General features: G+C 35.3%; 1 protein-coding gene across 1 annotated transcript in view; it reads right to left on the reverse strand.

Annotated features, from left to right (window-relative positions):
* PSME4 (proteasome activator subunit 4) overlaps positions 1-27,323 on the reverse strand; it is a 107,583-nt gene that overhangs the window by 31,663 nt on the left and 48,597 nt on the right. Inside the window, exons 13-31 of the mRNA XM_055327991.1 lie at positions 26,818-26,882; positions 26,410-26,560; positions 24,903-25,001; positions 24,629-24,698; positions 24,088-24,155; positions 22,604-22,819; positions 21,764-21,921; positions 20,300-20,395; positions 12,821-12,876; positions 11,211-11,267; positions 10,958-11,013; positions 10,768-10,866; positions 8,969-9,031; positions 8,731-8,826; positions 7,256-7,387; positions 3,898-4,107; positions 1,938-2,074; positions 714-767; positions 292-421 (exon numbers count right to left, since the gene is read on the reverse strand). Coding sequence (XP_055183966.1) covers positions 292-421; positions 714-767; positions 1,938-2,074; positions 3,898-4,107; positions 7,256-7,387; positions 8,731-8,826; positions 8,969-9,031; positions 10,768-10,866; positions 10,958-11,013; positions 11,211-11,267; positions 12,821-12,876; positions 20,300-20,395; positions 21,764-21,921; positions 22,604-22,819; positions 24,088-24,155; positions 24,629-24,698; positions 24,903-25,001; positions 26,410-26,560; positions 26,818-26,882 — 2,013 coding nt within the window. The remainder of the gene's footprint in view (positions 1-291; positions 422-713; positions 768-1,937; positions 2,075-3,897; positions 4,108-7,255; positions 7,388-8,730; positions 8,827-8,968; positions 9,032-10,767; positions 10,867-10,957; positions 11,014-11,210; positions 11,268-12,820; positions 12,877-20,299; positions 20,396-21,763; positions 21,922-22,603; positions 22,820-24,087; positions 24,156-24,628; positions 24,699-24,902; positions 25,002-26,409; positions 26,561-26,817; positions 26,883-27,323) is intronic.

Raw genomic sequence — 27,323 nt, forward strand, 5'->3', positions numbered from 1 at the left:
ATACTCAGATATCTTTCCCTTCCTTTAACACTTCATACCTGTCGTTAATTTTTCAAAGTCAGTATTTCCCATGAATCTATAAACTTGTACCCTGCTATATTATTGAAATGCACAGTGTCTGAACATGTCCTCATGTATTTGCTGGATGAATTACCATCTCTGAATCAACTGATAAATTCCAAACCAATACACCTCAAGGCATTTATTAAGTACATCCTGTGAAGACTTTAAAGGCTTCAGATGTGGTAAAAATTCTCAAACCCAAGACTGTAGCTACAATCAAGTATCTACCTTTCGAACTACAATTGCATCATGGTTGAGATTCTCAACAAAAAAACGTATGGCACGAAGAGGTAACACTCGGTCATCTCTCAAAAGTAGAGACAGAAGCCCAATGCCTATATGTTCAAATTTCCAAGGCCTATAAAGGGGAGGGGGAAAAAAATCACAAAACATATCACTCATAAAACCACATTAAGAAGAAAACTGTATATGAAACATTATAGTTTTAAGTTTCCTAAGATTAATACAGGTATACTGATGAACACTGCTCCTATCATCAACCCCAAAGTTTACCTCTTCTTATTCTTCTAAATTCATGAATCAGACTATAATTTTTTGAGACACAGTCATTCATGGGTTTCAGGATAGAAACCTCCTATAAATAGTATTTAAGATAAAACCCGCAAGAATTAAAAAAAAATTGCACTTACAGATTTCTCTGCTCCACACCATCTAATAAAGTGTTTACCAAATTTTCGTAGTTCCTTAAAAAAGAAACAAAAACCTTCAGGTGAGTTATTGTTTTAATACAGTAGTAAGATAAACACCAAATGATGTAACATAAATTCAAATTCTAGCCAAATTCACCTTCTTCTTATGTGTCATCACGAGACTATAAAAGGCCTGGTGGGAACCAAGCCGGAGTGAAAGCAGGTGGATGAAGAGAGACAGTGGAGAAAAGAACATGAAGGGCAGAGAGAAAACAAAAATGCTAAGTACAGGGACGCCTAGGTGGCTTAGCAGTTTAGAGCCTGCATTTGGCCCAGGGTGTGATCTGGAGTCCTAGGATCAAGTTCCACATCGGGCTCCCTGCATGGAGCCTGCTTCTCCCTCTGCCTGTGTCTCTACCTTTCTCTCTCTCTCTCTCTCAATCTCTGTGTCTCTTATGAATACATAAATAAAAAATCTTAAAAAAAAATTGCTAAGTACACTGAGTACCTCAACTCTTCCCAAGCAGATATTCAAAAATAGATCTCTGAGAAGTAATCAATTAGTTAGAAGTGGTCTACCTATATGGCATTCCAGGTATACGTGAGAAAGGCTATCATGTAATAGTTTATTACTTCTACAGACATGTTAGGAAAAAAAATAAGCATATTCATGAGGCAAAGACAAAATCAAGCCGGCAAGGCATCTGCCTGAGTGTTATCATTGAATTGCCTGGGTTCCAAAAATCTAAAACCAGGTTTTGGTTTTTATTTCTTTTTTAAGATTTTATTTACTTATTTGAGAAAGAGAGAGAGAGTGAGAGAGCACAAGATGGAGATAAGGACAGAGGGAAAGGGAAAATAGACTCCTGGCCGAGCAGGGAGCCCAATGTGGGGCTCAATCTCAGGACGCTGAGATTAAATAGTAAATAGTAGGTCATATGGTCTCTGATCATAACTTGAGCTGAAGACAAATGCTTAACTGACTAAGCCACTCAGGAGCGCCCCTAAAACCAGTTTTTTAAGACTGTTTTAAGATAGTGTTTTCCACTTCTACAGCTAAAAGTAACTATCTGGGACCCTCATAATATTATCTCCTAACATTTTGTATTTTTCCAGAGTCGAAGTGTAAATTTCATGAGGTATTTATAGCACATCTATATTTCAGAGATGTTCAAAACCTCCTACCCATGCTATCTATGTTGAGAAGTAGGCATTCATAATTACCTTAGGGCATCAGCATTCTTTTCTTGTTGGCGTTTAAGTCCTTCTTTAATTTCTTCTGAACTAAGCATTGTCTGGTTGGAGGAGGGGTTTTTTGATTGTTGAAGTAATTCTGCTATTTCAACACAGGACTTTGGAATCTTAAAAAAAAAAAGAAAAGCGAGGGCACAAAATGAAATACTGACACATGCCAGAACATAGAGGAATCTTGACAATGTTATGCTGAGAGCAGCCAGATACAAGAGACAACCTACTGTGTGATTTCATTTATATACGAAATGTCCCTACCAGGCAAATTTACAGATTAGGAAAGTTGATTCGTGATCTCCAGGGGCTAGGGACGCTAGGAGAATGGGAGTGACTGTTCCTGGGTACAGACTTTCTTTCTGAATGATGAAATGTTCTGAAATTAGACTAGTGATAGTTGCAGAACCCTGGGAATATACTATTGTGAATATACAATATACTACTGTGCTATGTAAAGGTGAACTTTTTGTCATGTGAATTATATACTAAGTTAAAAATCTTTATTTAAAAAAGATTTAGGGATCCCTGGGTGGCGCAGCGGTTTGGCGCCTGCCTTTGGCCCGGGGCGTGATTCTGGAGACCCCGGATCGGGTCCCACATCGGGCTCCTGGTGCATGGAGCCTGCTTCTCCTCCTGCCTGTGTCTCTGCCTCTCTCTCTCTCTCTCTCTCTCTCTCTCTGTGTGACTATCATAAATGAATGGAAATTAAAAAAACAAATAAAATAAAATAAAAAAAAAAAGATTTAAAAAAAATTTTTTAAGTAATCTCCGCACCCAACGTGAGGCTGGAATTCAAAAACCCCAAGATAAAGAGTCACATGCTCTTCTGACAGAGTCAGCCAGGCTCCCCTCAAAAAAAAAATTTTTAAAGAAAGTATAAAGGGACGCCTGGTTGAGCTTCAGCTTTTGGCTCAGGTCATGATCCCGGGATCCTGGGATTGAGTCCCGTATTAGGCTTCTTGCAGGGAAGCCTGCTTCTGCCACTGCCTAGGTCTCTGCCTCTCATGAATAAATAAATAAAATCTTTAAAAATAAATAAATAAATAAATAAATAAATAAATAAATAAATAAATAAATAAATAAATGGATAATCTGGGGTGCCTGGCTGGCTCAGTAGGAAGCACATATGACTTTTGATCTCAGGGTTGTGAGTTCCAGCCCCATGCTGGGTGCAGAGATTATTTAAAAATAAATATCTGTTTTTAAAAAAAGTATGATCTAATGACAGCTTTAGATAGCAAGAACTATTTAATAGAAAAAGAATAAGTTTGGAGCAGTGGTTTTGGAACCAAAGGATGGATGTCAAACATAATTACTTTAGAGAAGAGGACAATTCACTTGCACTCACATCACTTTTTATCCACCTCAGTTATCATAGGTGTGTACACATTCACTTGCTATATCTATGTGAGCGCACTGAAATTTGTATTTTTACCTTCCTTTTGTCAATTCATCCAGTTTTAATTTTTATCACTATAAGTTATGAACCTGATGATCAAACTTTTGTGACTTCAGCTATTAAGAGTGACCTCCTGAGGCAGTCTGGGTGGCTCAGCGGTTTAGTGCTGCCTTTGGCCCAGGGAGTGATCCTGGAGACCTGGGATCGAGTCCCACGTCGGCTCTCTGTGTGGAGCTTGCTTCTCCCTCTGCCTGTGTCTCTGCCTCTCTCTGTCTCTCATGAATAAATAAATAAAATCTTAAAAAAAAAAAAGAGTGACCTCCTAAAATACTCTTCGAAAAAATGAGGCCATGGATATATAGAGGATAATGGTAAATGCAACATCGTAATAACCCTTCCTTGCTTCTTGGTAGAAAACAACCCAGCTCTCTCCTGGCCATGTTCCAAATTCAGTGATTACACTAAAGTACAAATAAGAAACAATGTAAATGTTAATATCCACTAAAATTTGAATTAAAAAAAAATGGTTTTGCTCACGGCGAAATCCAAGCCAATTGTTTCATATTGCCGATGAATCTTTTCTGCAAGATCATCAAACAGTCTCACTATTGATGGCTTTTCCAGGGACATGGCTTTGCTAAGTCCAGAAGAAACAATTGCTGGCCAAGTCTGTACAATACAGTCCCAGTCGTGAAGGTTTGCCAAACATACACCACTGTGATTTCCAAGGAGACAATACAAGGCACCCTGCAGGAAAAAATAATATAGGGAATAAGAGGCATTATTTAGTTGTCGCCAATTCATTTACATATTTGTAGATTTATTAAACACTGATTATTTAAGTGCTTGATACTGGTTAGTAAAATAGATTCACATTCATACATTTAACATGTTACTTTTAGAAACTTAAACCCAACAGTTGTCATCCAGTAATATTTTACCTGAGTCATCTAATAAAAGGTTAGCTCAAAGAACAGCTATTAATAAGATAATATAGAAATGTAAGGTCATTGTTTTAAAGCATATAACTTCCTTTCCAATTCTTTTCTAGTATCACAGAGGCCATAAACACTTGCCACTCTTAGCATTTTAGGGCATGTTTGGGATAATTTCCAAAATCTGACTGCATATTTTCTTAAGTATATTAAAACTAGATTACTTAATTATACTGTGTGCTGTTTACTCATAAAAGCTCAATTAGTCAGTCAATTAAAAACCACTCTATTTTAATGAAAAGAGCTATTATGTTATTTTCTGGGATCCCTGGGTGGCGCAGCGGTTTAGTGCCTGCCTTTGGCCCAGGGCGCGATCCTGGAGACCCGGGATCAAATCCCACATCAGGCTCCCGGTGCATGGAGACTGCTTCTCCCTCTGCCTGTGTCTCTGCCTCTCTCTCTCTCTCTCTCTATCATAAATAAATAAAAATTTAAAAAAAAATTAAAAAAAAGAGCTATTATGTTATTTTCTAAACATTCACCGTAACTCAATTCTGATCTGGCTTCATTACCCACTGTGTACTCTATATTCCTTTTCACACATTCTCATAAGGTCACTGGTAATTTTTTTTACTGACCTAATAGATGTTTTTCAAATTTGATCTTACTTGACCTATCTGATTCTATCCACTTAAACTGCTCCCGATACAATCAGCAATATACCACCCTAAGAACCCTCTTACACTGTTGGTGGGAATGTGAACTGGTGCAGTCACTCTGGAAAACTGTGTGGAGGTTCCTCAAAGAGTTAAAAATAGACCTGCCCTATGACCCAGCCAATTGCACTGTTGGGGATTTATCCCAAAGATACAGATGCAGGGAAACGCCGGGACACCTGCACCCCGATGTTTCTAGCAGCAATGTCCACAATAGCCAAACTGTGGAAGGAGCCTCGGTGTCCGTCGAAAGATGAATGGATAAAGAAGATGTGGTCTATGTACACAATGGAATATTCCTCAGCCATTAGAAACGACAAATACCCACCATTTGCTTCAATGTGGATGGAACTGGAGGGTATGATGCTGAGTGAAGTAAGTCAATCGGAGAAGGACAAACATTGTATGTTCTCATTCATTTGGGGAATATAAATAATAGTGAAATGGAATATAAGGGAAGGGAGAAGAAATGTGTGGGAAATATCAGAAAGGGAGACAGAACATAAAGACTCCTAACTCTGGGAAACGAACTAGGGGTGGTGGAAGGGGAGGAGAGCAGGGGGTGGGGGTGAATGGGTGATGGGCACTGGGGGGGGGCACTTGACAGGATGAGCACTGGGTGTTATTCTCTATGTTGGTAAATTGAACACCAATAAAAAATAAATTTATTAAAAAAAAAATAAAAAAAAAAAAATATATATATATATATATACATATATCATATACATATATACATCATACACACACCACCCTAAGAGTTAGACATTCCACAACACTCTTGAATTATATATCTACACTGGAGGTCAGCAAATTTTTTCTATAAAGGGTCAAATAGAAAATAGTTGGTCATATGGTCTCTGTTGTAACTACTTACCTATGCTCTTGTAGTATGAAAGTAGCCACAGACATAATACATAAATAAATGGACATGGCTGTGTTCCAAATGCAACTTTACTTACTAAAGAAAGTAACTGAGCCCAAGCTTTGGTTGGTTGACTCGTCTTAAAAGCCAACTTCAAGAATAGGTTTAGTTGTCATGTTAACTCTACTCAGACAGCAAATGATACTGCTAACAAGTCTCTCTTCTCACAGGGAAAGATCTCTCCTTGGTTTCTGTAACTCCTATCTTGGTATATTTCTGATCTTTCTCTTCTCAGTTACTTCTTCATGGGGGTCCTAATGGAGTTTTCTCAACACCTGCCTTCCTGGTCCTCTTTCTCTTCTCATTCCTCCTACGCTTTCTTACCTGTGCCCAAAGATGTCAATTATCATCAAAACACACTGAAATGTTAGGTTTGGTGGAATGATGTCTAATTACCTGACATTGCCTCTTAGTTTAGAGGAAATACTTCAAATATATCTTGTCCAAACAGACTAATTTATCATCTATGCTCCTTGTCCTCTCCCTGTCTGATGCACTCAATAACCATTTGTACAATCTAGAACCTTAATAATTCTGATACCTGGGGATCCCTGGGTGGCTCAGCGGTTTAGCGCCTGCCTTTGGCCCAGGGCATGATCCTGGAGTCCCGGGATCTAGTCCCACGTCAGCCTCCTGGCATGGAGCCTGTTTCTCCCTCTGCCTGTGTCTCTGCCTCTCTCACTCTATCATGAATAAATAAAATCTTTAAAAAAAAATTCTGATACCTCCTTTTTACAGTCCCTTCATATTCAACCAAGTCTTATCAATTCTCCCTCCTAAATCACTTTCAGTCAACCCACTTCTTTCTCATAGCATGAGCATTATGTTTCACCTATATTCTACTACTGTACTCCTGTGAGATAAACTATTTTCGTTATCTTGTGTCATTTCCTTCCTTCTCTGTTCTACTCACACATGCTTACACTCAGTTGCTCAAACTTACTATGTTTCTTCCTATCTCAGGCCTTTCAACATGCTGCTCACACTACTCGAAACCTTTTGGTCTTTCACCTCCCTCTCCTATGGGTCAGGCAGGCTATTTATCCACTGTTGCAATGTACATTTCTTATAACACCAATTATAAACACAGGTAAGTAAAAAATTAGGGAGAAAAAACCCCCACTATATGTTTAAAGGTGAAAGGTACTGATGTCTTCAACTTACTTTGAAATATATAAAAAAATTAGGTGGACTTGGATAAATATATGTAAATATAGCAAAATATTAAATACAAAAACATATGGATGTTTGCTGTACAAATTTTTTCAACTTTCTGTGTACCTGAAAATTTTCATAATAAAATAAAACAAAGAACCCTATACCTTGAACTGCTGTTGTGTGACATCCTGTCTATCAGGCCGTAAGAACTCCAAAACCAAGGGAATGATATCTCTGCAACAGAAGTTATACGCGCCCAAGGCAGCAAAAAATGTTTGCTGAGCCTTATTTCTGACCTGAAACAAGTATTAACAGAGGACTTTTTATTAAATTGTAGAGAAAAACTACAAAAAGATTTTTAAGGAATTACCAAAAACAAAATGATAAATATTATTGTAACAGAAAAATACACTGAAGTATATACCTTAACAAAAACAAGTGATTATCTTTTTAACAAAAGGAAAGCACATTACCACCAACCACATCTATGGTTTAAGTTACATAGATTTAAATATTTTTGATAAGGGAGAAACTGAATCGAACTGATATGCATTTGTAACATAATCAGCAGACTATTTAACTTTCTATTCTGAGTTACTTTTGATGAGAAGAGTTAATTTCCTCTTAGAACAGGGGTGCCTGGGTGGCTCAGTTAGTTAAGCAGCTGCCTTCAGCTTGGGTCATGATCCCAGGATCCTGGGATCAAGCCCCATATCAGGCTTCCTGCTCAGTGGGGAGTCTGCTTCTTCCTCTCCCTCTGCCCCTCTCCCAGCTCATTCTCTCTCTCTCTCTCTCTCTCTCTCTCTCTCTCTCAAATAAATCTCTAAAAAATAAAAATAAATCACAGAACAACTTCACCTTTTCGATGCAAACCGTTAAGTAGAGCTCATATGTTCTGAATTGAAACAAAAGACTCAGTATAGGATTAGAACCCATGACCCAAATAGTAATGAATAATAGTCAACTATAGTAAAAGTGACACTATATATTTCAAACTCTTTAGATGAAATCTTTTGAGTTAGAGACTAGTGTCCTAACTTACCTTATTTATAAAGACAGAGTAATTAGTTACTTATGAATTTTGCTTTTCCAGTTCTCTGTGCTTAAGGTCATATCTTGGTCCTATGTCACCTTAAAGGACGGACCCCATAATTCATATGGTAGTATGTTGCTGAAACCCAAGCATAACATCTAGGGGGAATTATATAGTCTTCACAGACTGCCAATCACAACATGATTTGATTAAGTGGCAGTAATATTACACTAGCACTATCTACTTTACATAAAAAAATTTTTTTTGAGAAGCAATAACAAACAGTAAAACGGAACATTATTTTTAAAAGACTACTAAAATTAGCTTGAAAATATTTGCAATTTGAAAGGTGTTTTCTATGCTAGTAAATTATTATTATTATTATTATTACTATAATAAGTAGACTCCACGCAGGGCTTGAACTTACAACCTAAGATCAAGACCTGAAGTGAAATCAAGAGTCAGACAATCAAATGAGCCACCCAGGCACCCCACCAATACATTACTTAAACTTCCTTGTTAGTATTTGAAATGAGGTTATTTAGATTATGCTGCAATAAGATGGGAAAGTGGGTCAGGGAAGGGGGCAGAGGGAAAGAGCCTTACCTGACTGTATGAACTTGTAGATAAACGAAGAAGATCTCGGATCATATCTTGATGTATCCTTTTGTACTCACAACCCTCAACGGTCAGTGTTCGCAGCTACGAAAAGAAAGCACGGTAAAATCAAATCTCAAAGTTTTTACTAAAAAAAGTTCATTTAATTATGAAGTAACACAAATAATTACATATTCATCTGGAAAACTGTTATTTAAAAAAGCTATCAATTTTTAAAGAGATTTACCTCATGCTGCAACATTACTCTGTCAATCAAAAGCGCTCTGATATGTTGTTTTTTCCCATGGAGCTAAAAAACAAAGTATAAGACACTTCAACATTGTCCCTAATTGACTGCACCCAAGGGTTCCCCTGAATCCCTTACTGAAAAATTAGTTCAGTAAAGGTTCGTGCTGGACTGGTAGGTAGTGGAGGTATTTCATTTATTCTAAAGTGACCAGGCTTACATTAAAAGATACTATTTCAATTAATTTCATGGCTAATAGTAGAAATAGCCCCTTTAAATAGCTCATCCAACATCCTGGTTTTCTCTGGTAGTTTATTAATGGGAGAGGAACTACGCAGGTCCTTATTGAAACTACATAAACAGACTACTAAGAAAATGTTCTTCTATGCTCTCCCCTACCACTCAATCTTCTAATCCAGTCACTAGATATCTGGAATAATCCAGTCACTAGATATCTGGAACACAAACATTGCTCCTCTTTCACACTTTAATCTCACTAGCCATCACGTCTCCACAATTCCTTCTTTTTTAAAACACCTTATTTCCATCCCAATGACAGTGATTTGATTCAGGCTGTGTTTTTCCATCTGACTACTATAACAGCTTCCAGTCTCAATCTCCAACTGCTTTGTTTTTTTTCCTCAGTGGTGACAGAGCTTCTCAAAAGTCATTGAATTAGAGACTGATCTTTCCAATACTCAAATCAGACCTACTTCAGCACCTTTAATGACTCCTCAATGCTGAATATAAAACCAAAGCACTGCCTTGGGAGAAAACTGTAAACAACCTAGGGGCACCTGTCTGGCTTAGCTGGAAGAGCATGTGAGAGCATGTCAGTCTTTTTTTTTTTTTTTTAATTTTATTTATTTATTCATGAGAGACAGAGAGAGACACACACACACAGAGAGAGAGAGAGAGAGAGAGAGAGAGAGAGAGAGAGAGAGAGAGAGGCAGAGACACAGGCAGAGGGAGAAGCAGGCTCCCTGAAGGGAGCCCGACACGGGAGTCGATCCCGGGCCCCCAGGATCATACCCTGGGCCGAAGGCAGTGCTAACCCGCTGAGCCACCCAGGCTGCCCAAGCATGTAACTCTTGATCTCAGTTCCAGTCTCACACTGGGAATAGAGATTACTTAATAAATAAACTTAAACAAAAAAAACCCCCAAAACTATAAATGACCTAGTTGCCTCCTGCCATTTCTGCCCTGTAGCCACCATTTCCTAAGGCATGCCATGTTTTATGTCTCCCTGTCCTTTCACATGCCATTCCCTCTGTCTAACATACAGTGATTTTTGCTTAAACAATAAATTTCTACAATCTTTTTAACTCAACTTCAAAAAAAGTCTCCTACAGAAAAACACTGCTATCAACAACAAATTGCTGGCTTAAGTATCCTTTCTTCCTTGCTCCTGAGAAACTTGTACTGACCTCTCCTGAACACAGGATAATACAAAACATATTTTTCTGAGACCTCCATAGAATGAGATGCTTTAATCTATGCCTGTGGACAATTCCTCTTATCCTTTATCCCCTCAAGTTCTTACAAGGCAGCCTTCCATATTATTATACTTCATATTTCCAATGAGAGTTCAGAGAGTCTCCTGGAAACTCAAAGAAGAGTCTGTATGAGGAAAATATTTTTTCAGGATTTTTTTTTATTATACCAAGATAGAATATTTTAAAATCGATTTCTACTTACAGGGAAACTTTCCTCTGTATGCTGAATATCGCTAAATCAAGTGGCTTTATCAATATTATACACTTTAAAAAAATTAATTCAGTTTTTAGGCGAAAACTGACCCGATTTTCCATTGATTTCTTTACTAGGTTAAAGCTTTTCCAACGAGAGTCAAACTCATGCTTGTGAGATCCTTGGAACTGCAAAAGGTCTCCAATAATCTGTCAGAAAATTTCAAATTTTTTATTTACAAGCCATCATGTCAAACCTAGTCACATTAATAATCATGCAACTATTAAAGGATAATTGTACCTTTATGATAAGAAACAAAGACTTGGTATCATCTTCTGAATTGTTAAGTATGTGGTCTATAATAGAAGAAAAAGGATTTTGGTTAAAATATTCTGAATTACTACAGGACTCTTGATAAATCAGGAATCTGTTAAGGAAAAATACTGTCTGATATTCTATTTAGAATTTAAATGAAGTTACATAAAAGCATATATGCTATAAAATTCCTAAATAGTTATTAGCAAAAGTAAGTTAAATGCATATATATACTTACTAAGAAGCTTCCTTATGACCCTAGCAATTGCTTCTCGGTGGTTCTCTCTGGATAGATCTATTTTTCAAAAAATGAGACAGGGCATTTAGATCCAATGAATGCTCCCCCGACTGTTCAAGCTTATATCAACAGTTTATGTCAAGAATAAATAATGTATCCAGGAAAAAAAACAAATGAGTCTGCCTTTTTCACAGTTGGAGTATGAATGAATTAAAATAATGATGCAGAGTAAATTTGAAAACCTACACATTTACGAAAATCTGCTTATTTAAAATCTGCTTATAAATCTACTTGGGCAGGCAAGGAAGAGGAAGAAAAAAAAAATCTTTGCCAATATTTCAAAGGCTCTATTCACTAATTAGAGATCGTAGTGCACAGAATTCCTTAATTGGTTATGGGTGACCCAAATCAAGCAAACAAAATTTACACTTTAGGAGTTAATTCCACTCTTAATCCAACAAGTAATGTGCTAAATTTCTATTAATGTTAGGCTCAGAACATTAAATTAACACAATGTTTTACATATTTATATGAAATTTAATCCACTATTATAGGGAGACACAAACACAGAATAAAGGTTATAATATTCCCACATTCTCATCAAGTATAATGTATCAGTTCTAAAACAATGCTAAACATAAATGAACATGATGATAATATGAAAATCTGCCTCTGCATTCAGAAAGCATACAAATATTTATTTACCAAAAAACCCCCAAAACAAAAAAAAATTTATTTACCTGGTCCAATTTCTGTCTTTTATTAGCTATTCTTTAAGTAATTTTCCAGTTTCTCCAGGAAATGCAAAGATAGCTATTGTGTAATTAACTAATACTCATTTTATATATAAAAAGAGACTAGGAGAATTCTAAGTATGTACTGTTCCATTTCGACTTTTTAAAAATTTTAATTCAATCAACAATTAACATATGGTGTATTATTTGTTTCAGAGGTAGAGTCCAATGATTCATCAGTTGCATATAACACCCAGGGCTCATTAAATCACCTGCCCTCCACCTTAATGCCTATCACCCAGTTACCCTATCCCCGACACCTACAGCCCTCCCACCGCTCCCCACTAGCAATCCTGTTTGTTTCCTATAGTTAAGAAAGTTTTGCCTCCCTTCTGATTTCGTCTTACTTTATTTTTCCCTCCCTCCCTATGATTCTGTTTTGTTTCTTAAATTCCATGAGTGATAGAACTGTCTCTGATTGACTTATTTTGCTTAGCAATAACACCCTCTAGTTCCATCCATATCATTGCAAATTGTAAGATTTCATTTTTTTGATAGCTGAGTAATATTCCACACCCGCCCCCCAATCTTTATCCATTCATCTGTCAATGGACATCTGGGCTCTTCCCATATTTTGGCAGTTTGGATATTGCTGCTATAAATATTGGGGTGCATGTGCCCCTTTGAATCACTGTTTGTATCCTTTGGATAAGTACCCAGTATTGCAATTGCTGAGTTGTAAGGTAGCTCTATTTTTAACTGTTTGAGGAACCTCCTTCCTGTTTTCCAGAGTAGCTGTATTAACTCTTTTTTTAGTTAATTTTAGTTCAGTTTAAACTGTCCATAAAATTTTTATTCAGATTAGAATTCACATACCATATTCAAGTCCAGTATATAACTTTGTCTCTTCCAAGGACACCATACTTGGTACCCTGTATAAAAACAAGAGTGCTTGTATTTATTAATAATACCAATAAAAATGATTAAAGGGAAAAGTGTCATTGCTAGAATGTTTAAATCAAAACAAAGATGATGCTCTTTTAAACAAATAGATTTCTCATCTTCAACATTCCAAAACTGTTTACTCTGTCCTTCTGAAGAGTAATGCTATCTGTCCCAGTAAGGACAGTATTATTCATCTTAAACAAAATGCTAATTAAATTTAGTTACTTTATGGGGGAAAATTCACCACCCAAATAAACATAATAATAATATTCAATATTCAAGTATAAAAGCTTAAACCCAATGATAAGCATTTATATATACATTTATGCAAAGAAAAGTCAGCTTTATAATAGTATAAGAAAGGTTAAAACTAGACACCAAAAATTCAAGTCAAATTTTATTACAGAATACATAGCAGACAAACTTCTTAAATAATTATCATCCTTCCTCTTAAAACCACTCAAATTGATCTCTCCTAAAATCTGCAGTAAAATGCCATTAACTTCTTTTGGAAGACAATTAGATATAAAAACACTGCATTTCCCAATTAAAGATCTGCCACAAAGAATTATGTTAACAGAACCAGACTCAGCTAGTTAAACTTATTAAACAATTAAAAGTCACTTTAAAGGTATGTAAGAACAGATTTTACTAGGGAATACGAACCTTTATATCTGAAATCTAAATTTTCTTCCATGAAAAATACAACTTTCAACATTAAAAATGCGTATCAACAACTTTTTATTAAAAAAAGGATAGTGCTTTCTAAGAGGAAAAACAGGCACAAATGCCAAGGAAACATGGGATAAGCTTATCCAATAAAAAGCTAATTATTATAGATAGAAATTTTATAGTGATTACTCATCACTCATGAACTACACAGCATTTGTAATGAAGAAAAAACTATTTTTAAATCAACATACCCCCACCTATATTGTACTTTTTAAGTTGAATTAAGCAAGTTATCTCTATCTTAATATGTGGTAGTTATGAATTCTTGGATTTATCTAAATGGGTAATAATATTAAGATTACTAAACTGCCAATTATTTAACTATGTTCCTCACCATAATCTAGGGCCTAGGATGGCAACGATAGTGTCTCATGTTTCAAACCAAGCCTAAAGAGTATAAACAAAGAATGGTTATATTTTATAATATAAAATAGTAATTTGCTTTTCAGAGACTTTGAAGTTCTAATTCAAATTCATAAAATTTGGTTTTCATTCTATAAAACTTCTGCCTTTGGCAACATCTTGCAAACTTGAGCACTCTGTACAATTGTATATGATTAAATAAATAATATATATATGTATCCAGAATCTAGTCAGTTAAAAACAAAATCAGATTCCGGGGCGCCTGGGTTGGTTAAGTATCTGTCTTCGGCTCAGGTCATGATCCTGTTGCCGCCTGCCACTCCCCCTGCTTGTGCTCTCTATGTCAAATAAATAAATAAAATCTTCTTAAAAAAAAAAATCAGATTCTTTTACAACAATGAACTTCAAGGAGTCCAACATCTCTACTGATATTAGATTTCACCACCAAAGAAAAAGACTGCTCAAACAGTAACAAGCAAACAGCATAAGACTTTTACTCCCACCCATTCATCCTTCCCTCCCTGTTAATACCACAGGAAAATTCTTGCCATGAATTATCATATGAGAGTTGGTATCTTCTCGCTGCTGCTACAAATATCAGTAGTTATGTAAAGTAAGAATACTATTGTACCCTACCCAGTCTGTACCTAATTCCAAATAATATTGAACCAAGCATGCATTTTAGTCAAGTCATAAAACTGTTCTTACATGACATAATAAAGCAACTGCTATAGTAAACTATTTTGAACTTTTAATACACACACACACACACACACACACAACCGTAGCTATCAAAAAAAAAGATTAATTGGGAATTTGAAATGTTTTGCTTGTATGCATTTCTGACTCTAGTAACAGCAAAATTAATAACACTAATTTTAATGACACTTAAAAACAAGCCTCATCTAAGAGCCCTGATGCTAATTTTTAAAATTCATGTCACTCTGAATTGCTTACCTACCAGAAAATCTGAAGAAATATTATTGCTGATTTACAAGTGTTTTAAAATATCTCAACCTAACTGGGATTTTGAAGTATTAAGAAGTACATTAAATAAACTCAGCTTAGGCTTTCCTTTTGGAACCTGAATTAAAACAGATCTTTCATATCTCAAGTGTATAAAAGGCATCTGGTTAGAGACGTATTTCAGCTTTATTTGTTCTTAGCTGTCACAAAATCCTTTTATGTTTATTTATCTAAGATTCAGTTTTAATAGTTCCTTTCTTCTCTAACAAATTAATTCAACTCTGGTTGGACTGACAAGTTTTACGTGAAATGTTTCTCAGCAAGCGTTAAATACGTATTTATACTATTTCCTCTGGTCTTCAGAAGAATAATTTTCTAAAAGAAATCTCTATCCATCACCCAAGTAAGACTTTATCATTATATCTTTTTGTGGCCACACTAAGTATACATGTGCTGCCCTGTCCTTTGATACTTAAAACTGCTCAACACTTTTAATTATGCACATAATCTTAACTGAACATATTTAAAGTGCCATCAACAGTTACAGATGTGTGTTCTGATTTAAAGCTATAGTAGAAATATATAGAATTTAAATCAAATATCATCACTGCCCCACCCCAAGTGAAATTCATTTTTCTCATTCACTGGTGCATTTTACAAATAGTAATAATTTGACCTCTGGAACTAAATAAAATTCTGACAATTCCTACACAATATATTTTTTAAAATATCACTTATACAATAATAATGTTAAATCAGCTTCAAAGCACCAGACAGCACCTGGCCACCTAATTTATAACAAATTTTGTTCAATGTTTGTGCCACCAAAAAAAAAAAACCTAGAAGTTTTCAACAGCTATGTTATTTGTACCACTAGATGGCAATCTTCTCCAGATTTGATTAGAGCAGAACTATGAAAATAATCACTGGTGGGAGAGAAAGGATGGTGAAAAGGGAAGAAATAACTAATAACATAAAAATAAAATATACAATGCAAATCCATTATGCAAACGAAGGCTAGGTGAACTGTCATGAAACAAGTGCAAACAATACTTCTCGTCTATAGGTGGAGAAATACTTCTTGTCTACTCTTCCCAATCATCCCCCCACCCCAAGAAAGCAAACATAAAAGGTATAAAACCAAGCCACTAATACTAACAGAATATGTTTTCCATTCAAGTTAAAAGTGTTTCACAAGAAACAATTGGCCTATTTCTGTGTTGTTATCCAATTCGATCCCAGGCATCAATAATAGCTATAAACACAAATGAAAAGCTAACTTTCTCTACCATGTGAACAAAAGGTTGCTAGGTTTAAAATTAACTCTGAGCATAAGAACTATTTCCATGTCTGACACACAAGCTTTTAAAAATCAATGAAAACAGTCAGAAGGTGAAATAAGGAGAAAACAGGGTTACTCACCGTGGAGTAGTAACTGTTTCCTTTTCTGTGTGCAGCTCCCCCAGCAGAGCTGGGTAGTTTCCTGGAGGTGCCAAGAGAGGTTAGCTAGCCCTGCCCCTCATCGCAGAACAACACATCCTTTCACATATTAATGAAATGGTCTCAAGTCTTAGACCTTAACTATGAAGTTTTCTTTGCCCGAGAAGTTAGTAAAAGCTGAGATCCTTAGAATGATTTAACTAAGAATGGCTTAACAGATCTATCAGAGGAAAGGGGGCACAAAGTCAAGAAGAAATATCGGAGATGAAAAATGATGACTCCTCTACCTTGAGTAACCCTGTTTGTATAGATGTTAGTTTTCTGCACCCTGTGATAGCTGTTAGACCTAGAAGATTATAAAGAGTGGACTGCAAAAGGAGAAATTAAGGACGATTTCAGGATTAAAGGCAAGTGTCCAAAATTCCTGTGTGACCCTGCAAAGACATAATCCAACTTCCACATCTATAAAGGTAGAACTAGGAGTATAAACTATACCACACATATTTCTATTCAGTCATTAACTAAAGGTTCCAACAGCAAAATAGAGAGGTTCCATTTTAAAATTCATTCAGCAACCTTGGTATCTGACAAAACTGCCAAAAATTCAAATTGTACTAAAGAAATTTACACCTAATTACACACTCAAGGGTCCCTGTTTTACCCATCCTTTGAAATGGTAAAATTTATAATATATACAACAAGATACTTAGTAATCCTATATTGCCAAAGGCCAAAAAAAGTACAATGAAGATACCATTAGGTTTATCATGTACTTTATACTTAGGACAATCAACTCATCTAAGTTTTTATATTTTGTCAGTCTCTAATACAATGCACAGAAAATTGGTTTTCACATTTAGTAGCCATTTACTTAAACAATGGGATTCTAAGACTATGCCATATATTCTCTTAGGAACTAAGTCAGATTTTCTTACAGGAAAACTCAGAACTGAACCAAGTTTCCAGTCTCATTATTCCAATTTTCCAGAAGACAAATACTACTAACATGTGCAAGGCAAACTTAATAATGAAAGATCTGACCAAAAAAATTAAGCAGCTAGAATGCTTTTACCTCACTGAGATTTATCTAAGAAAAATAGAAGACTAATTTTAAAGAAAACTAAGTAGCTATGTGCTTCCAAAAACTGGTCTAGTATTTCAGAAAATATATAATTTCCCACAATATCACAGCCAAATTATTATTAACAAGAGTGACTTCCTCAGGCAGCTTCGGCATTACACTAACTAATGCACTTGTCACAACTCTGTTTCCTTTTCTCCCCCGCCCAGTGTATTTTATTTCTTATGGAGACCTGCTTCTAATAACCTCCAAGAATTATGCTACAGATATTCTTTCTTCACACTAGGAGGTATGATTTATTATCACAGAACAATGACAACATCAATTGAAATTATTTGATTAGTTTTTTTTAAGTTTTATTTAAGTAATCTCTACACCCACATGGGGCTCGAACTCACAACCCAAAGGATCAAGAGTCGCAGGTTCCTCTGATTAAGCCAGCCAAGTGCCTGTGATTAGTTTTACCAAATCAATTTACATTTAGAAATTTTTAACAATTATAAACCTGTATTAGAATAAGCACTTCCAAAATTTAAAAAAGCTAACTTTATTTTATACTTTAGTGAGAATTTGCTATTTGCACAAAATTGAAATCTTATATAAAGAAAATAAATGTAAAAGGTCATACATTGTCAAAATAAGTTAAAATTTCAGATGAAGGAGATACCAGTTAGAAATTGGCTTTAAAGGAAAAGATTCTGGTAAGAATTATTTAGAAGTCCAGGAAAGAGGGCAGCCTGGGTGGCTCAGCGGTTTGGTGCCGCCTTCCACCCAACGTGTGGTCCTGGAGACCCTGGATCGAGTCCCATATCGGGCTCCCTGCGTGGGGCCGGCTTCTCCCTCTGCCTGTGTCTCTGCCTCTTTCTCTCCTCTCTCTCTCTCTCTCTCTGTCTCTCATGAATAAATAGGTAAAATCTTTTAAAAAAAAAAAAAAAAAAAAAAGAAGTCCAGGAAAGATTTTATAAACACCCTCTTTGGCAATTCAAAGGCAAAGGGCTGCTCATTAATCTTTGATTCTACTTTGTAAAATTATCCCTGCCTAAATGTAACTAGTCAAAGAGTCCTAAAAATGTGTATTGTTCAATGATTAAGACAACTGAAGTTTTTGTTCTTATTCTATTTCATTATTATGTATTATTAAATATATCAGAAAATAGTTCATATTTATACATTTAAGTTATTAATTATTATATAAACACTATATATGTTTATATTGAATACAATTTTGTGTTACTTCATTGTATCTTATATTAAATTTTCACTCTGAAAGTGAAAATTCTGAAATGTAAAACTTTCAGTCTAAATTATCTTTCCTTCTCAAGTTTTCTGGGAAAAACCTATTAAGGAAACTCAGGATCAAATTTAAAGTTTATAATGTTTAGTAATACAGGCAAACAGTCTACTCATTTTTATTCCACAGAATTCATAAAGTGTTTATAATATGGTATTCTATTCCTTATTGAAAACGCATTTCATTATTTACAAACCTAACTAGTTTTATCATAATCAGATATACAGAACTTTGGTCTTGATGCGCATTTATTTTAAAAGTGATAAAGACCTCACTTCAATTCACTATTAAAGTGCACATGGCATAAACATATTCATACTGAAATGAACTGCAACAGAAACCTCTCAGCCCCCTGAGTGGACCCTTCAGCGGTGCATCCTAAGGATCACTCAATACTAAAAATCCTCTAATCATATATACAAAAGATACATGCTTTTGCTCTTAAATTGTTATATTAAGTTACCGTATTTCTTACTGTCAATATGTTCAAGCAGAGCTAAATTTACTGATGTAATAAGTCTGTTATGTACGAAATCGGTTTTTAGCATGCCATAAGAGTTCAATTCTTACCATTATTACATACTATTAAGATCATCAGGAAAATCAAAACCATTTCTATAAGTCTCTCAATTTTTTTAATGTTTAAAATCAATCTCTCTTAACAAAAACAAACTGTTGTAAAACTGCCCCAAATCAAACTATAATACTGATGAAAACCTAAAGTGCTTTCAAAGAACTCAGCAAATTCCTAGACAAACTTAAAACAGATTTCCTTACCTGAGATGACCCTACTTCTCCCTCTCAAATCTAACGAGCAATCTAAAGTTCAATGCCTAGAAACAGTTTTTAGACTGAAATAAGTAGGAATCATGAGAAAGTATGACTCCAAACAATGATCATACAAAATATGGGAAAGACAAGCAAGCCACATTTTAAAACCACTCCTTGAAATTTCTAAGATTTTTGTTGCCAATCAACAAATAATTCTTCCCTTTGTGTTTTCTGAGGGGGCAGGGGTTACTTACTCGTTTTTCCGTGATTTTTCATGAACATGCTCAGCAATGAGATATTGATGTTGAGAGAAAATGATCTAAGGTGGTATATTGAAACTAGATCTGAAAATAGCATCCAACTAACTAAAAAATGAGCTAAAGTTACATATTGCTGATTTCATTTAAACTCAGTTTTTTCAACTTAAATAACTGTACTAACAATGGACTAAATCAAGGCATTCATTCAAAATAGTGACAGTCTGAAAGCACTTAAATTCATAAAAGCAACTTAGTAGAATCTAAAAGTTCAAAATAACACTTGAAATTATCCTATCCTGGTACCATATGGAAATCTGATTAAAACCTTCAAGTATATAGGCCTAAATTCTGTCTCAGGTATATTTGGTCTAACAATGACAAAAAGGTTAAAGTGATACAGAAAAAAACAACAATAACAAAACCAGTGACTCATTATGTGACTAAGACTTAATATATATGCCAAATGGCAAAACAGCAAAATATGTAAAGTAGTTATTTTTACTTACAAGTTAGTAACCGGCTCTCCTTTCAATGGAGGTAGGAGATTTCCTGAGCCAATCAAACAGTTGTGCACTATAGTCAGACTCTGTAGAACATCATCTCTGAAAAAGATAAAAGGTATTTTGTATTTTAGAAGACTCCAAATCCCTGTCTAACAAAAGGTCTTGGAGAGTCTAGGGTGAAGTATAAGAACCTTAAATGGGGATATAAAATTAAGGCCAAGGGACTCCTGGGTGGCTCAGTGTTTAAGCATCTACCATTGGCTTAGGGTGTGATCCTGGAGTCCTGGGATCGAGTCCCTCATGGGCTCCCTGCATGGAGCCTGCTCCTCCCTCTGCCTACATCTCTGCCTCTCTGTGTCTCTCATGAATAAATGAATAAAATCTTAAAAAAAAAAAAAAGGCCAAGAAGTGGCAAATGTCTTCACTTTACCCACTTAATAATACAACGTTATTAAACAGGCTCTAAATAACCAGAAATAATACCAACTGATTGCCCTTTGTGAATCAATTCTGAACGTAATCACCTATGTACCCAAACATTACTACCATTAACAAAAACAGAAAATAGTACTACAGAAGCTCTTCCAGCACTGTCCATCTTTTAAAAATGGACTAGCTAATACATTTACTCCAAAAAGTAGTTCAGACATCATCAATCATACTTCTTTCTTCCTCCAACCCCATTCCTACTGAATTTGCTTATAAAATTTCCTGGTATTTCACACATAGTACTTTTCTTACTATTATTTAAGGAACTTCCAAAGATTCAAACTATAAAAGTTTAAGGATCTTAAATAACTATGTTTTGTTAAAGCCTCTTAGGAAAGGAAAAAATCTCAGAGATATTTCACTAGGTAACATAATGTCAATAACATGAATTACAAAAACTAAAAAACAACAAAAAAACAAAAACAAACAAAAAAACACCCAAAATCTAATCTAAATCTAGAAAAACAAGCATTCCCTTTTTTTTTTTTTTAAAGATTTTATTTATATATTCATGAGAGACACACACAGAGAGAGAAAGACAGACACAGGCAGAGGGAGAAGCAGGCTCCAGGCAGGGAGTCCAATGTGGGACTCGATCCCGGGACTCCAGGAACACGCCCTGGGCCGAAGGCAGGCACTAAAACGCTGAGCAACCCAGGGATCCCAAAACAAGCATTTCCATACACTTCCCAAAAGATGCACAAGTGAAATTGCTAAGCGAGTCATAAAAACCAGACTAGAAAAAAAAAGAGCTTTTCTATTTAAAAGGTTTAAATATTAAAAAAAAAAGGTTTAAGTATTATGACAAAATCTGTATTATAAATTGTATTAAATTGTTTTTTAATTATATGTATGGCAGACATAAAGACCCACTGAAAATGAATATATCAGATATGTCACAGAGAAAGGGAAAGGCACCATATATTTTTCTCAGTCTGCAATCATATTAATACTATGTGATTCTAAAAGAAAACTAACCTAGACATTTCAAGTTCTCCATCACCACAGTGCTGGAGTTTGATGAGCTCAGGCTGAAGAAAAGAGTCCAATAGATAGAAGGCAAAAGCCACTTCTTCTGAAGAAGGAACATGCCACTGGATGCCTAGATTCCACAAGTCCCCTGGTTTACCCCAGTCCTAGAAAAGAACAGCATTTGTTCATCAAGTTGAGAAGTGGAAAACAGAATATATACACCTAACTTAAAAAGTTTTCCAGGAAGGAGTGCCCAGGTGGCTCAGTTGGTTGTGCTGAGGGCTGAAATCGAGGCCATGTCAGGTTTTCATGCTGTGCATGGAGCCAGCTTAAGATTGTCTCTATGTCCTCCCCACCCCTTCTCTCTCTCTCTCTCTCAAGAAAAAAAAGGTCTTCCAGGAAATATGTAAGTAACCCAAACCTCAGGTAGCAAATAAAGCAATAAAAAAGGGCATAAAAACTTATTACCCCTTCGTTATCACTCCAGAAAAAGGTCTCCCTGAAGAGCTACTCAAATAGGAGTTTCCTCTAAGAGTAAGAGTAAGCTTATATAAGGCTACTAAGTTCCCCCAAAATAAAATTGCATGAAATTATATGGAATATACAAGTAATATATATAGCCTATCAACCCACATCATACACAAACAGAAAATAAAAAAACCTTAGGCTGCTTTAGCACTATGTTACACTTCCCAAGTTTAAAACATTCCAAGGATAATTTAATAATCTACTTTAAAAATAAAGAGGTGACACCTTCGTACACAACATGAAAAAAACCCCACACTCTGGCTCCTTAGAAAAATAACCCAGTATGTACTTGAATTCTTAATTATTGAAAATGCTTGCCTTGATAGGAAAGTATTCAGAAGGAGGCTTGTCAAAGCCACCTGGCACACTGCAGTACTCTGTAGGGTAGATAAGTGTAGTAGAACGAAGGAGGTGATGCAAAAGGTTACAAGACAGAGTGTAACCCTGCTTACAGGTTAGATGTAGGGTTCTTTGGAGAATCTTTACAAGCTGCTCCCTATAAAGAAGCAACTTCTTCCCATCCACTCGAGTAATCTAAAAGAGGAAGAAAAAGTAGAAGATATTTTGGAAAAAAGATTAAGAATCAATAATTAATGCAATGGACACTGTTTAGCTACTGAAGTAGCCTAAAATAATGAGAGTGTTTCTTAAAATGACTTTCATTTTAGATTTGTCATTTTAAGTATATCCTTACAATTTTTTTTTTTTTAAGATCGAAGTGCATTCTCTGAATTCAGGCTCTCCTGTGCCATAGCACCGTCCTTTTCAAAGAGTCTATCTCTTCAAAGAGACAAAACTTAATTGGGGTTCTCTGCTGGTGACTTAACCCATAAAGGAAAATCAAGTTTGACTAATAGCCAAATTTAGGATGGAGAGACACAGGAAAAAAAGCAACTGCCAAATCTGATAAAATTTTCAATTAATGAATTATGAATATCAGAATTATTATAAAAAGTATAGCACTGCAAATGAAGCTATCAACAATTACCACACTCTTGATAACAAGAAAATGGCATTATGTGACTTTTTGTAGCAATATCAAGAAATTTCTAAAACTTAAGATGTTTTAGTCTGAGGGCATCTGGCTGGCTCAGTCCAGTAGAGTGTGCAACTCTTCATCTTGGGGTCATAAGTTCACGCCCCACACAGGGTATAGAGATCACTTAAATCAATCAATCAATCTCTGGGGCACTGCGTGGCTCAGTCAGTTAAACGTCTGCTTGATATCAGCTCAGGTCTTGATCTCAGGGTGGTGAGTTCAAGCTCTGTACTAGGCATGGAACCTACTTAAAAACAGCAACAACAAACACACACGAGGCACTTGGGTGGCACAGTTAAACATCCGCCTTTAGCTCAGGTCATGATCCCATAGTCCTGGGACTGGCAGCACTGGGCTCCCTACTTCTCCCTCTCCCCTCTGTAGCTACCCGTTTGTGCTCTCTCTCAAATAAATAATAAACAAAAATCTTCAAAAAAAACAAACTAGACTTTTCATATTTTTAAAAATCAATTTAGGGGATCCCTGAGTGGCTCAGCGGTGTAGTGCCTGCCTTCGGCCCGGGGCGTGATCTTGGAGCCCCGGGATCGTGTCCCGCATTGGGCTCCCTGCATGGAGTCTGCTTCTCCCTCTGCCTGTGTTTCTGCCTATCTCTCTCTCTCTCTGTGTGTCTCATGAATAAATAAATAATATCTTTAAAAATAAATAAATAAATAAAAGTCAATTTAGAAAAAAAGGTAAATAAATTTTAAAACCAAGTCAACATTTCACAGTAATATTTCTTTATTACAGAAATTTACAATACCTCAGACAAAAGTTGAAGATTCCACAGCAACTCTTTATCTAGCTCTTCTTCATTTAATACATCATCATCTAAAAATGGCAAAATAGTATCAGGGAAAAATAACTATGCATCCAACTAAATGAATGATTTTTTAGTATCCGTCTTTAGTATATATATCTCTTATAGGTGGAGAAAAGTCTCTTTTTGAGAGACTTTTCATTTCTTTTTCATGTAGCTAAACTTGCTCCAGAGGAAGTGAAAACTCAATTTTTAAGAAAATAAGCACATCCAATCAGGACACTTGCTCCTTCACATCTTACAAATTGATTAATACTCTTTATGACAAATGCTCCATGGTTCTTGCATATATAAAAATAGTAATTTAACAAAGTAAAATTTCTAAGCTGTCACCTGGATGATACCGTAATTCAAACAATCTCTGCCCAAACTACAAAATTAAAATACTGCAAAGCTTATAGAATCTATTTATCAACAGAGTTGTAGTAACAAAAAACATTTTTTTTACCTAAAATTATACGTAAAGAATAATTTTATGACTTACTCATTGTAAGCTGAGTTATAACACTGCAGCAGTGAGGAACGAATAACTTCAAAGACTCCTCTGGGCAGCACTGAAAACATATTTGTATCAGTAAGTCTTTTGGAAGGCCATGAATATTCATTAGTCACAAAGCATATTTTTCACAGGCAAGTAAGGGTTACTACTGAAAGAACAATGTATTTTAAGTACATAACAAGCATGTCTAAAATAATTAAGCATATAAATCTGTTGGTTACTGCTTCATTAATTCATCAGTTCAAAAAACCAAACTCACCTTTACAGCAGCACGGCACATGTCTGCCACCATGCGGCCTGCTACTCTTGTTTCAAATATATGTGAAATAGAAAAATTAAAAACCTTCTGAAGGGCCACCTGTTAAGATATGTAAGAAATGTAAATGCCTTATCAGTATTTTTAAGAACCTTAAACACCTTCTGAAACACAGAAGAAAATGAGACTCAAACTATAAAAACAAACAAGTAGGAAATTCTTAACCATCTAAATTTTATAAAGATTTGCTTATTACTGGCTACATCAAGATCTATGAATAATCTTTACACAAGACCTAATGTGAGCAAAGCATTTTAGGAACAAGATTTTATTTGCTACAGAAACATTAAACACAAAACTGCAGCTGCTAGAAGCAAATGCAAATTATCTTGTTGGTTAATCCAATATAACAAAGGGGAAGTTTTTGGATTACCTGATGTTTAGACTTTGTCATTCTGACAACTACAAACTATAAACATTTACCTCTACTCTAAAAGACCTGAAGCAGTCTAATTTTACAATCATGTCACAGAATTTCAACTTAATTGCTAAATGAAAGAATGAGCTCTAGACTTTTATAATTTTCAGGATCAATTAATCCATAGCTCCTTTGAAAAGATTTTGGCTAAAGAAGATTATTTATGTTCATTTCTTTATACTAACATAATCTCAGAAAATATTTCATGCAGCTGTAAAGGAATTTAGCTTTTAATCAGGATAAACATACTGAATAGTCATAATCTCAGATGAAGGGAGAAGAAACAGAAATGGAAGTAAAGTCTGGTCTTAAGACTACACTGTATGTAAGAGACATCTACCAATAAAGTTGCTAGTGAGCACTGAATTAGCAAATACAGAATCACCCTTCCTAGGGAAAATACAGGATTAAGTTATTACAAGTCTCTGCTTACATTATCATGAACTGATTAAATTATATGAATTTTTTATGTATTTAATATATATTGTTGATTCAGTAACACTGAACTCAGCCAAGAGCACTGTAACTCATGCCTGAACAAAGATTATCTACAACGTGTTATTTTCTGGGAGGCACATCACAGTTCTCTTATACTTAGAACACTAAACAGTACTGTGGCACTACTCTTGTGGGCCATTTTCAAAAGCAAAATCTCAACAAAAAGCATACAATGTGGAAAACCTAGCAGTAAATAGACACAAGAGTGTGTTTTCTTTAGAGCTGAAACAAGGCAGAGCATGTTACCTTCTTATTCAACCTCAGTCAGAAACATGCACAACTCACATTTTTTGCCACATTTACACATCTTCACAAGAGCACTGTGAGTACTGATTTGGGTATTACAAATAAATTTTAGCAAGCAAATGGATTTGCAAATATGAAATTTGCGAGTATAATGAAAATCAATTCACATTTTAGTATGAAACAAAGGATAAATGGCATAATACCTAGTGTAACTTAAAGTTCAATTTTTAAAACAACAAAAAGACTTACAAGACAGGAATTTAATTTTTGCAGCAACGGGACTCTTACCATAAATATTTCTTTGGAACATTGTGTGAGGATTGTACTAAACGTAGAAGACAGACCTAATTCGACCAAACTCTCCAAGTGAGTCATTTTCTCAGTTTCCGTCTCTTCTCTTGTTTGCTCCAATGTGCTACTTTCTATAAGTCCAAAACATCTAAATAATCCAAAAAAAGTGTAAGTTTAGCAACTACAAACTAGCTTAATGTATTCAATGATGATTACGTAAGTCTCCATTGTCATGCCTATTCAAATGGTAACTATTCAATTTGTGCATGGCTCACTATCAGTTGTCCTCTTGAAACTTCAGATGTTCAGTCCCAGACAGTGGTTATGGACAGGTTGCAAGTAGAGATAACAGACAGTCATCTCTTTGAATGTCTAATAAAGGGCGGGTCTGGGGAACATACTCACCTATCCATAAATTGTAAGACGAAATCCTCAAATTCAGCTGTGGCTGAACAAAGTTCTCGTTCTACCTATGATATTTCAATGTGGAGAAAAATTTAAAATAGCCTTTGAATTTTTCTTGGAACTACTAAAACTCAATTATGGCCCACAAAATAGATTTTATGCTACATTAATATACTGACAATAGTGAGAAATAGTACCATAGCCGCTTATCATTTTTGGGTAACTCAATCTACTACTTTCTGGAACCAAAATAAGAAGTAATTAACATATTTTATAAGGGCCCAAAACAGAAGTCAAACAGTCATCTTCATCATCAACTAGTTTTCAAGCTTCTGGTAATATGTACACAGGATTCTTTCCTACTACTGTGAACATCCAAATGTCAAGCAGAAACATGCTTCCAATAAAGAACACAGTTCTAAGAGAACCAGTCAATAATGAAAAAATGTCTGTTTATCAGATGTCAATCCCCTCAGCAAATTCTCCTAAGCTAAAAAAAACCAACC

The sequence above is a fragment of the Nyctereutes procyonoides genome, unplaced genomic scaffold (assembly GCF_905146905.1).
Source record: "Nyctereutes procyonoides isolate TBG_1078 unplaced genomic scaffold, NYPRO_anot_genome, whole genome shotgun sequence".
Lineage (NCBI taxonomy): Eukaryota > Metazoa > Chordata > Mammalia > Carnivora > Canidae > Nyctereutes > Nyctereutes procyonoides.